At 38.4% G+C, this 12,896-nt stretch overlaps 1 protein-coding gene across 2 annotated transcripts; it reads right to left on the reverse strand.

Moving 5' to 3' along the window:
• Positions 1-3,817: 3,817 nt before the first annotated feature.
• Positions 3,818-12,591, reverse strand: LOC107077576 (CD209 antigen-like protein E). Of its 2 annotated transcripts, XM_015348994.2 has the most exons (8): positions 12,464-12,591; positions 11,554-11,703; positions 10,620-10,709; positions 9,832-9,894; positions 8,018-8,071; positions 7,132-7,280; positions 6,082-6,191; positions 3,818-5,152 (listed from the first exon to the last, which is right to left on the reverse strand). In XM_015348994.2, exons 1-8 carry the CDS (start codon positions 12,546-12,548, stop codon positions 5,029-5,031), a joined length of 825 nt encoding a protein of 274 aa, XP_015204480.2. In that variant the 5' UTR covers positions 12,549-12,591; the 3' UTR covers positions 3,818-5,028. The 2 variants fall into 2 exon arrangements, 1 of the variants encoding a protein (XP_015204480.2); XR_011191002.1 differs by lacking the exon at positions 7,132-7,280.
• Between the last annotated feature and the right edge of the window lie 305 nt (positions 12,592-12,896).

The raw sequence follows: 12,896 nt of genomic DNA on the forward strand, positions 1-12,896 counted from the left end.
AAATACAGTACTTTCTGAATATATTACATATATATATATATCACATGTGTGTCCAGTATCATTTACCACTGGCATTGCTACAGCTATGAAATATCTCTCTCAATTAAACATATCTTTTATGACTTTTTATAATACTGTTACTTTACCGTGTTCATCTAAAGACAAGAATATCTTTCACCAGCATTCATACCAACTGCTACGGCAATGTTTCAGTAAAAGATTTTTATAGTGGTACTACACCAGTACACCCAGTAACTGGAAAAGTGACCGTCGCGGTTCCGTGTGGGCTCATGCCCTCACCCCTCCACTCCATCAGTTCGTCCAGCAGCACCTGGATGCAAGCCTGGGTCTCTGGCGTAATGCGACAAGGAACCAGCCAAAAGAGCTAAAGGGGACATCCCTCAACATAGGCAGCAGAGGTGCCTGCTACACGCAGGGAGGTCGATGACGTCACTGTGCCCAAACTAGCTCCACTACGGAAATCTGTCAAAAAATGCTTGAAAATATAGAATTCCATTATTCCATTATGTCCCAATGTGATTGGGATGTTTACTTTGTTCACTATGTCGTAGAAGAGCCAGGAAAGGTGTTCTCATTCACTCAATAAGGCATTTATTCATATTGCGCAATAGGGAAAACAGCAACCACTAGTCTGTGCAGCAAGTGGGAGCTGATTTTCAAAGTAAAATAGAGGAAGGTCCCTTATTTTATACACTTAGCTAATGCAACACCTCAACTGTTTACTTTATTATGGTTGGTTAGTAATACAAAGACAGGCGAGACAGTAATTTTCAGGACAGAGAAGACAGCTACGGGCAGTTTCGCATCCGCCTTTTGCTGGTGGCAGAGACAAACATATTCTTAGAACATCCTGTACCCTTGACTCGCTGATTGCAATCATACTTTGTTCCAAGAATCCAGCTGCTTTTGCAACACAGCTCTGCCCAGAAACAACATTTTTAAGGATAGAACACTTTTCTTCAGTAACTTTCTATTACAATTAACATGTACAGTAAGTGATCGGAATAATCACTTCAACCACACTTTTGAAACAAATTTGAAACACTGAGCTGATGTGTTGCAGACACACTCCCAGATGAGCTCTGAGGACACAGGAGCACAGCTCAGCCTCTCAATAACTAATGTGTGTAAACCCCACCTCCTCCAAACTCATCACTATTACAGTGCCATAGGTGTCACGCCCTCTGCAGCCAGAGGGCGCTCGTATTCTGTCCTGTCCCAAGTTTCCTGTGCTTTGCTGTCCTTCCGGTCTCTCTCTGGGGCTATATATTTCCGTTTCTCTCATTCACCTTTGCTCAGCATTGACGTTCGGATGTCCTGAGACCCGCCTAGCATCCAGATCACCCCACGTCCACTGCCTGAGGGCATTGGTTTCTATATGACTCCTGAACTGCTGAGCCCGGGCTAATCCCCTGCTCTCCTGCCTCTCCATGATTTGTCCCTTATGACATCAGTGACAATAGGCAGCTCACAACTAACACTTTATAAAAAAATTACTTGTGCTTGCAGCAAAAAAGATCTAAATAACTTAAATGTTTTAGAATAACAAAAAATAGCAAGGTGTAATAATAATAATAATAATAATGAAGACTCCCCTCCACCACCCCCAATGTGCCGCACCCACAAAGATGATGAGGCAGCAGCCATAGTGCACCAGTATGCTCACCACACATCAACTATCAGTGGGGAGGAGAGCACAGTGATGAAACCAATTCATAGATGGGGATTATTTGGAGGCTATGATTGGTAAAGGCCAATATGACATTTTGGCAAGAATGCCAGGGTAACACCCCTACTCTTTCTGAGAAACTCCCTGGGATTTTTCATGATCATAGAGAGCCAGGACCTCGGTTTTACAATTCATCATTTTACCGTATGATGTCCCCATCACTATACTGTGACATTAGGACCCACACAACCGCAGGGTGAGGAACTCCTGTTGGCCCCATTAACACCACTACCAGTGGCAACCTTAGTTTTTCCAAGGAGATCTCCCATCCAGGTAGTGACTAGGCTCACATCTGCTTAGCTTCAGTGGGCAGCTGCTGGCAGACTGCTGCCAAGATGTGTGTGTAAGATATACTGGTGTCGTGTATAGGGTGTAATTCCACCTTGTGCCCTGTGGTTCCTGATAATTTTTAATAATCTTGGATAATCTTGCTGAGACACTAACAGGAATAAGGAGCTTCATTAATAATGGTTCGATAGATTGTCCCTGTGAATCTCTTTCAACAACAAGCGCGGGCAGTTAGTTCCAAACACACATAACTGTTTTCTAAGAACTGCTACCTCATTTCAGTCATGAACTCACTCTCTTTCAATTTCCACTTGTGAGACATTGTGCCCTTCAACACAAATCTGGGATGGTGGGTGAGGGGTGTAGTAGGGTAAATCCCTTTTAAAAAGTGAAAACATTTTATATAATAATTTTAATAATAGTAATAATAATAATAATTGCTTACACTTATATAGCGCTTTTCTGGACACTCCACTCAAAGCACTTTACAGGTAATGGGGACTCCCCTCCACCACCTCCAATGTACAACATCCACCTGGATGATGCGACGGCACCCATAGTGCACTAGAACACTCACCACACACCAGCTATCAGTGTTGAGTAATGAAGCCAATTCATAGCTGGGGATTATTAGGAGGCCATGATTGGTAAGGGCCAATGGGAAATTTGGCCAGGATGCCCGAGTTACACCCATACTCTTTTCGAGAAACGCCCTGGGATTTTTAATGACCACAGGAAGTCAGGACCTCAGTTTTACGTCTCATCCGAAGGACAGCGCCTGTTTACAGTATAGTGTCCCCGTCACTATACTGGGGCATTAGGACACACATAGACTGCAGGGTGAGCACCTCCTGCTGGCTCCACTAACACCTCTTCAAGCAGCAACCTTAGTTTTTCCCAGGAGGTCTCCCATCCAGGTACTGACCAGGCTCACACCTGCGTAGCTTCAGTGGGTTGCCAGTTGTGAGTTGCAGGATGATATGACTGCTGGTGGTTTCCTTTTCTTTTTGCTATGTTATAACTGCTTATTCCACCTCTTCTCTTTTTCCTGTGCACAAGTTGTTATTTCTTATTTTACCTGACATTGTCTTGGACTTCTTGCAAAGTGTTTACCTTGGTTACTATATACCATATACCTGTGCAGTTGCAATTGTTTCTGTCACAAAGGCACTGTTAAGCTCTGCTGTATTAGAATCTCATTCTAAACTACATATACAAAAATGTAGCAAATTATATCATCATACTCGTTTTTGTGCCAGAGTCTACTCAATTCAGAGAATGAACGAACTCCACTTCTTGCCGCAAGAAGGGATCTGTATATCATTTTAATCTGTGATCTGAAAGTTTGGAAAATAAACTTTTAATTAGTTATAGTCAATTCAGTAATACTGTCAGATTGATCTTATGTTAGAATCTCAGATGTGAAGACTGTGGATCCCTGCAAGAGACCTGTTAAACTTACTGAGATCTGTCAAGAGAGCAGTTACAAAGCTGAAGCTCTTTTTGTGTTGTTAAAGTCTCAGTACCCTGAAGTTTTTTTCTTCACTCATTAAAACAACAGTAAGTGTTTCTTTGGAATGGAAATATGAACACCCTGCTCTCTTTAAGGGTCAGATCTCTTATTTTATTAAAGGAAATTTTCCTTCAGTTCCAAGATATTTTTTACTGTACATCCACTGAGATATAAGAAAGATTGATTCTACTAAATAATAAATGCATGAATAAAACATCATTTTTAAATGTCAAAGGCTTGTAAAAAGTACCAAAGAAACTGACAAATAATGTAACACACATTTAATTTGCTAAATTATTCAAGCCGGAAGTAAAATTCTCAAGAGAGAATAGAAAGCCAGAAATAGAAGTGTGGTTTAGGTAGTGAAAGATGTTGTGGCTTTGTGTAACCAGAACTAATTTTGCATTATCTGGTATAACCTTTGCACAGTGAACCTCTTCTTTGTGAAAAGTAATTCTCAGATCTGTGAAAAAAAGCCTGCTGAAAAAAATAATCAGAACTTACATTTTTAAATGGAAAAGCAAGGCTTTAGTAGAAACAGAAAGGGCATTACAATTTTGTGCATTTACAAAGATTTGTATGACAAACATTGACATTGATCAGCACAGATTTCTTTTGGGTTGTAAGCACTGCAGCCTCATAGCTTAAGTTTTCAGCCTTGACAATCTGTCTGTGTGGAGTTTGCATGTTCGTGTGTCGTCGTCGTCCCCCTCCCAGTGCTCTTGTTTCCTCCCCACTCCCAATGGTGTGTTGGCTATGATAATGACTACTGTACCTTCACATTTTTCTTCCCTCTGTGTCCCTGCGATGGATTGGGATCCCCATCTGGGAGAGGACTGAGATGCGCTTCTGGGAATGGAAATAATGGGATTTCACCTCTGTCCATTCAGGACTAGCTCCACTGCCATCGACATCACGAGAGACTTTGTGATAGTCTCTTCAAACATTAAACGATCACAAAATCTTTTCAGTTCCAATCTCACTTTGTTACATTTCTGACATTGAAATATTGTTATGATTATGCTTTGTCTAGTATAAGAATGAACTGAGCTGTGACATTTCCACTTCAGGGCCACAAAGTTAAAAAATGAGAAAGGAATAATTCAGTGATTCAGATAAATTCTGTCATGTTCAGAATGATATCTGAATATTACAGTCACTTACTGGGATGAACACAGATAATGATAGTCACAGGATGGACACTGATGTTCCAAATTCATACTGAACACTGACTGAGCTGCTTGTTATTTTCAAATGTGATTTTGAAAACACCGGGCTGTTTTCACACCAGTTATTTGTAGCCTCTATACTGAAAGGCAGAAAGCGCTAAAATGAAACCAAAAATAAAGATGCAAATGCATAACAGAGTTTCACACCCATCCCTTTGACCCCATGTCTTGTTAAAAAGTGACAGTTAGATAAACATGATATTTTCTAATTTTAGGTAGAACAGATGAAGCCAGAACAGCTGAGGTGGTTAGGCTCTCTTCTCACAAATCCATGGAATGTCTGAGCTGCAAGACCTATCATTTATTTTCCTGTCTGTCAGCTCTCCACAGTCCTCGTCCTTCACATTGTTCGGCTCCCCAGCATTCCAGTACCTATATTCCAGAAAAGAAAACAATTGTTTCCTGGAGTTTTGGCCTTTCATTTGGGAGGATTTGTTTTTTTGCCTGCGAACACTCACATGGTTATGATCTGCACAGGACTGGCTGCTGAGCTGGTTTCAGGGTTAGAGATAGGATTACTTTACTTACTGTATTTCATTACACAGTACTTTGCAACATACTGTACTAGCAGACCTTCAAAATTATTCCCCAGATGAAGCAGGAAAAGGCTGCCTTTAACTAGAGAGGAAAGGCTGACAGAAATGAAAAAAAGAGATGTCAGTATGAGGCACATGCTCCGAGTGACAGACAACTGTCTGGAATGGAGAAGGCTGGGAGCAGAAGTCTAGGAGGAGACAACTATTTAAAAAAAGTGAGAATTCAAATCAGCAGAGAATGCAGTCAGGCCCAGCTGATACAGTGTTCAAAGAGTTGGATAAAGGCATTTGTAGGCCAAGCATTAAATACGGTTAATTCTGGCTCAGGGAAAAATACTTAAACAGCCTGCTTAATTTCCTGATTTATTTTGGGATTGAATACCTGATTGAAAGACAGGCTGTCGATGTGAAATGCCACCCCACTTCGTTCGCATGGGACAGGAAGGAGGCTGAGAGCCCGTGTGAATATTCTGGTTGCCAGGGCAACATTGCAATGAGAGTTGCTCCTAGCCTGGGAGTAACAAGTTGTATTGCCAAATTTTGGAGAGCAGAAACAGTTGTTTCTGTTTCAATCAAATACATTTTTATATCAAATTGATCAAAAACTAAAAATTAAAATTAGCCAAAAACTAAAAATTAAAATTAAAATTAGTGTGATGTAACCAGAAGAAATAATACTGCAGGACCAGGGGTGAAATTCACTCAGATAGAGGTTGCTTGTTTATTGGGGGTTATTTTTTTCAGCGGGGGTCTGTCAGTACTTACTTGTCACTCATATCCACTAGTCTTCCATCCACCCATTTCCAGCTCCCTTCAGTGTTACGGTCACTCAACCCCACCCAGTGGTTGGAAGGCAGTTTTTGTCTTAGATATATCTGGGGAGCAATGATGAAAGATGTGATAAACCCATCTGAGCTTATTAGATACAGAATACTGCCTGTAACTGTAAACCTCACAACTGTACCTCTGAACTCATCGAGGGTATCCTAGATGTTGGATCCACTAAACCTTTTTTAGTAAATGTACAACTGTGTTCATTTTGATGAAAAGTTAAAACAGAACATTAAAGGCAGCACTGGGAGAAAGGGAGTAAAAACTTAAACATCTTGATCTTTGTTCTTGATTCCAAACTCTTGATGAGTCTTGACTTGCTTTGTGCTAAAAATGTATATTTTCTCAGTTTCTAACAGTTTGTATTTAGTGGCACTTGATTTGCAAGAAGTGACAGTAGACTTTTTATACAGTAAATCATACAGTATATCCTTTTCGCTAAATGATGTTCTGTAATAATAAAATATTAAAACCTTTGCCTAAAATGTATAAAATGCTATAAAATGTTTCTACATTTTCCCAAGCAAACCCACCACTGTATCGGAATAAAAACATCAACAGATTCTCCTACACACTGTGCTCAGCTAGAACTAAGCTGCCCCCTAGTTGAAAACAAATGGAGATCTCTGTTGTCCTCTTCTTTCCTCATTCATTTCAGCCTCAGTCAGTCATTTTCATTTTCAATCCATCATCCAGTCTTCTACCAACAGTCCTTCAAAGCTCTTCTCTAACTTGTCTTCCCTTCTCAAAACTCTTTCCCTTTCCAATATCGGACTTTTTGTAACTTCTTTTTCTGCTTCAAAACTTTACCCACAAGTTATTCGACTTCATCTCCTCCTTCACCCCTCACCTCTAGCTTTACTGGCTATTGGAAATGCAATCTAGCCATTCATTACTCTATAAGAACTATTTCTGTAAATGAATGCAACTAAGTGTGATTTAAACTCAATATCAGGGATAGAAGGAAAGAAGTCTCAGTCTCACCAGCTCATCTACATTGTTGATAATGGCAAGGCTAGAAGCCTGGTTGACACAGTACTCTTGAGCTCTACTCCAGTTTCTTGATTCCTTTGAATAATAGTAACAACTTCCACTGAACAGGATCCAGTCACAGGGGCACACTTTTATACATTCTAATGACAAAAAAAGAAGCGATATTTTTGTTCTCTGTTGTTGTTGACATTTTTGCTTTTTCAGCATAATAGCAGTTTCACCTATTTCATTAAAAAAGGTAAGTTTTATAAGGTTGGTTTTTCCAAGATTCATTTGACCTAAAACAGAATAACATGTGAAACCAAAGAATTAAAGGACCATGGTGACAGTACTGATGAAATTTGAGTATTCAAACAATTGGCACTCAACTTCTGCATACTAGACTGATGACTTTCCTAAGAAGAACTCTCTTCAGCATGTTGTTGCTATGATTGATTAATCGTTTGAATGAATAGTTTGAATCTAATTTCCAGCCTCAGGTATCTGTATGAAGTTTGTATGATTTTCCCAAACAGGTTTTTCTTGTTTATGATATGGCTTGATGTTTTTACTAATCTTTTTAGCAGTGGAAAATTTAACTATAAATAATTTATAATGTTATTATTGAATTTAACTGACAATTTCTTGCAATAAAATGTAGAATATTGTTTTACCAAATCCCACAAATGCATTACACAAACCTGTATGATTTTTGCTGCAAATCAATAATTTCTTGGAAATGCAGGTAAAACCATATATTCCCAGAGGCCGAGCATTCTCTTTTTGACCAGGTTAAAACAACAAGCTTAAAGGATGAGACACTCCTGTCTGACCTAATGTGTAATACTGTGTGTAATGTATCATCTGTTCTGAACTACCGTAGAATCAAAGTACTGACCTTGAGCTTGGAGCTGGGAAGATGAACTGTTCAGGCTGGACGACAGCTGAGACACTGAAAAAAACATAAACTCCATGTTCTGTAGTGCGCAGTACAAAGCAAAAAAAAAATATTTCCAATGTTAGCCTAATCTTGTTTAAATAACTACAGTACACTGACTATATGATTTTGGAACCTGATTGTCAGATGCTCAAAATGAGTGCAATTCAAGAAAACATATGATTCTTATTTACTTACTGTATTTACTTATTCTTATTTACTGTCTGTCTGTATTATATGTCGCTTTACAGAGTCCACACATTTTAGCGGCCAGCACAGCAAAAAAAGAGACCATATATGCATTGCCATCCTAATGTCGTATAAATGACTACAGTATATGATTTTAGAATTGCTTCACACCCTAAGAAGGCTCCACAGCCGACATGTTGTGTCTATCATCTTTTCCTTTCACCATGGAATAAACCTTTACCTGTTCCTTTGCAGCCTACGCATATTGATGCAACTTCCCACACAAACATCTTCAATAATGGGCTATTTCTTATTTATCTTTCACTTTAAAGGGTACGTGGTCTATATTTTCCACTACAATAATAAAGAGAATGTATTTGCATTGCATTGCATCCTAATTTTATTTAATCAAAGGAAGCTGACTTTATGATTTTTACTGAACTTATTTAAAACAACCAAGTAGCCCAAACAAAAAGAAATGTATAAATGCAGACATTCCACATAATACAAAGACAACTGAGAGCTGTTGAGGAAAAGGAAGTTATAAAGTATGTGAAACTGTTTTGACATATTTTATACAGTATATTTTATACAGAAAATATTTTATTTTCACACCTCTCTACACCAATCCTGACTTCACACCTCTTGATTGGCCTCTCTTTGTGTCTCCTGCTCCTGCCTCTCGCTCCTCCTCTCTCCAAGTTTTTGTTCTCCCGCTACATTACTTTTGTTTACTGCCTGTCTTTCTCACACCTGAAGAAGGCTCCACGGCCGAAACATTGTATTTTCTTTCTTCTCTTTTCAGCATGGAGTAAACATATTACTTGTTCCTTATTTTATACAGTATATACAATATCTTGTGTGTGGTTTTGCAAAAGATTTAGCTTCAGTTTCAAAAATGGATTAAAATGCAAATGCAGTCAAATTTTATTTTCAGAAAACATTTACATGTTTCCTATCGGAATAGTATTTGCATTGTCATCCTAATTTTATTTAAATAAAGGAAGTTGACTTTATGATTTAGACAAAGTTTCACTGAACTCATTTAAAACAACCAAGTAGCCCAAACAAAAATAAATCTATAAATGCAGACATTCCACATAATACAAAGACTAAGACAGAAATATAAATAGAAATGCAGTGATGCCACTAGTGAGGACACATTCTATGGTGTTGCTATAAAAGTTCATGAGAAACTGGAGGAACTTCCCCATACTGCATTTCTTTAAGCACTTCAGAAAGTGCAGGCGCTGTTGTGCCTTTTTCAGACTGGCTAATGAGTCTATGCAACAGTTACTGAGTCTAATGCAATAAGCCTCTGGTAATCTGAAAGCGAGTTTCAAGTGGCTTACTTGAAATGTGCACTAATTTAGCCCAGGCCTGTAAATTGCGGCTAACACATCAATTTGGTATTAAAATACAAATGCAGTCAAATTTTATTTTCAGAAAACATTTACCTTTTCTGCAAAATATTTATAACATATGGAAAATGCATTGGCTCTTCTTGATAATAAAATGTAATGTAATGTAATTACAGAAATAATGGGTCCTACAGACAGGAATCATGCTTGTAACCCTGATCTTACTGTTCTCCTTCAAGGTGATGTGACTCATTCGGAGGTGCTGAATCTCTTCTGTCAGTGCAGAATCTGAAAGAAAGAAACAAGTCCAGATCAAGAGGAGAATTAAAATTTCTGATCTGCTGTGACAGAGACAATGGACTGTCATGAGCAAAGGTGAAGCTCCCACATTCACGAATGGATTCATTTTCATGGTTTCCTATCAGAATGGCCCTTGACTATTAGAATCTGCAATAAAGTGGTTTTTCTGGATTTGTATGTATACAGTAGGTTCAAGACATTGCCAAACATCCATTTTCTAACTCCTTTTCAAATACAGGATCGTGGAAGAGCTGGATCTTATCAGGGCAAGTGATGGGTGCAAGGCGGGTTACACCCTGGATGAGACTCTTGACACACACACTCTTTGGACTGTGGGCAGAAACAAGAGCACCCAGAAACAGAGGAAACCCATAAGAACATAGAAAATACAGCTGCAAAATGGCACTGCAGAAATTGAAGCCAGGACCCTAGTCCTAATCACTATGCCACTACACACTCCACAATATCAAACAGTTATTTATACTAACTTAATTAATCTATATATAATATATAGTACATAATATACATATTATACATAATATATACTGTATATATATAAATCACACTAAGAAACCTTTGTCCAAGTCAAATTGAAGAGTTCCTTCTAACATTTAAAAAACATGTTTTTTTTTTCTTTTGCAAAATAGGAACACATGAATTGTTGAATAAAATGGCTCATTCAACCCTAATTCTCTGCCATATTGAGGACTTACACTTTATGAAGACCACTGTGATGAAGCCTACCCAACCCAGAGTGACCATCAACAGCAGGACATACAGCAGAATGATGGAAAAAGCAGCAGCTGGAGGAGTAAAAGGAGTAGAAGACCTATTTACAATCCAGTAGGTTACTTTTTATATTTGCCTCTGTGAACATTCTAACTTTGGGGGAAGTTAAATTTCGTCTCTCTTTTTTTTTTAGAAAATTTAGGAAGTCTTAAGTTACTTATAAAGCAACAAATAGCCTGGGTTTTCAGGAAGAAAAAAAAGACTGATAATATCGAAATAATGTTGATTTGGGCCCAATCTTTTGTGAAATATTTCCTTTGAAATGGCTCCCTTTAATTATGCACTTTAATATATTGCACTTGTGACTGTCACAGTTCGGCAGTTCTTGTGCCCTCCATCTCTCCACGCCACCGATTCGTCCTGCAACACCTGGGGCGAGAACCCAGGTCTCCGGCATAACGCAACAGGGGACCAGCTAAAAGAGACCTCCCTCAGCCCAGGTAGCTGAGGTCCCTGCTACACGCAGGCAGGGCAATGACATCACCGTGTCCAAACTACCTCGCTACACACTTTTCATCCTGAACAACCACAAAAACTTAAAACTTAAACATAACAATTCTCTGGAAAGTGGCTCGAGATAAATAGGTAATGCAGTAGTTTGCTAAAATATAATAATGATAAAAGGAGATTAATATAAAGGAGATATTGTACTTATATTTTGGCATTAATTAACCTGGCTGATGAAATGACAACGCCTTGACAAAAGCCATCACTTGTGAGGAAAGGATGTAAAAAAGATGCGCACAGAGTTACAAATTGACCTCCTGAACTTCTGTTAAACAGCGCCATGAAGGTAGCTGTTTAAAAATACCTGACACATCACCAGATTGTATTTGGCAGTCGACGTCTTGGCCGTACTTGTGCTAGATTTCAGCTCTTCTGTTCCTTTCTCTGAGTTGTCCTGCCTTCTCCTCTCTGGGGTTTGGCTGGTCTCCTTCATTTCTAGGGTGTGTTCAATGTTTTCATAGTCTGCATCACTCTCATCATCTTCATCACACCACTGATGCCCTGCAGATACAAATATCTCTAACCACTAAAATCAATTAAAACAGTTCTATCAGGCATGGTCTTGAAGTGCACAAACTTGTAACATCTGAGCTCATTGGGTCATTATTTAGATAATGTTTTTATTGTGATCATCGTGATAACACTCAACAAAAGTTACTTGATATATAATCAAGTACTGTAGATCTAAATCCTACGTGGAACATTATTTTATAGTGCTGTATGGAAAAATGCTATTGTTTGATTTGGGAAATATGAAGTAATTTTCACACTCATAGAAAAATATGAAAGGCATTTCGTTTCTTACAAAGGATGAATTTCTTCCTTTGTGTTTAAGTTGGTTACATTTTCAACCTATAGTTGTGCACATGAATAAGATTTGTGTAATAATGTGGAATACCATACCACTACATAAGAGAGGTAAAAGTTAATGAAAAGCGTAAAAAAATAATTAATAACACAATAAACAAAAATAGTACAAAAAGCTAGGTAATTGAGGCTTGTGTTGTATTTTGAAACCACGGACAAACAGAATACTTCTAATGGTATTTAAAAGATTAAAGAAGAATGTCTCATTGTCAAACAAATGCAGAATGATGGTACAGACAGTTGGATTTTTCTCTACCAACATACTGTAAAATACAGATACAGTACAGTACATGTGCAGGCAACAGCCATGTTTAAGAACAAGAAAAAAAAACATCTGTGTTCTTGAAGAATTCCTCTAGGACCACCTGTTGAGAGAGAATAAGGTACTGTATACCTGATGGCTCTGGTGTTTTCCCAGCCTTAAATTGTTTCTGATCCCCCACATGATGAAAATCATTATTCTCATAGATATCTGCCATCTTGTTGGTCAGTAGAGCAGATGCGTCTCTTTGCACAGTTGGGCGAAATGGTAACTTATCACAGCATGTACAATATGAGTGGTTTTAAAGAGGAAATATGTGGTAAAGTAGTTTGATGTGCCACAGGAAATAACAAATGAGAGTCCTACGGCCGTCAGTTCATAATCAACAGAAGTTCCTCTCTAGGATCTTTTTTAATTCTCACCTAAAATAGTTTGATGCTCAGCAAAAGAAGCTCACCATTCTTTTTTGAACATGACAGAAGTTCTTTGCCTGGTGCATTAGATTTTGTAGGTTTTAATTAGTGATACATTTTATCATAATGCTATGCACCATGGATGAAAGTGC

This window comes from Lepisosteus oculatus, chromosome 11 (assembly GCF_040954835.1).
Source record: "Lepisosteus oculatus isolate fLepOcu1 chromosome 11, fLepOcu1.hap2, whole genome shotgun sequence".
Lineage (NCBI taxonomy): Eukaryota > Metazoa > Chordata > Actinopteri > Semionotiformes > Lepisosteidae > Lepisosteus > Lepisosteus oculatus.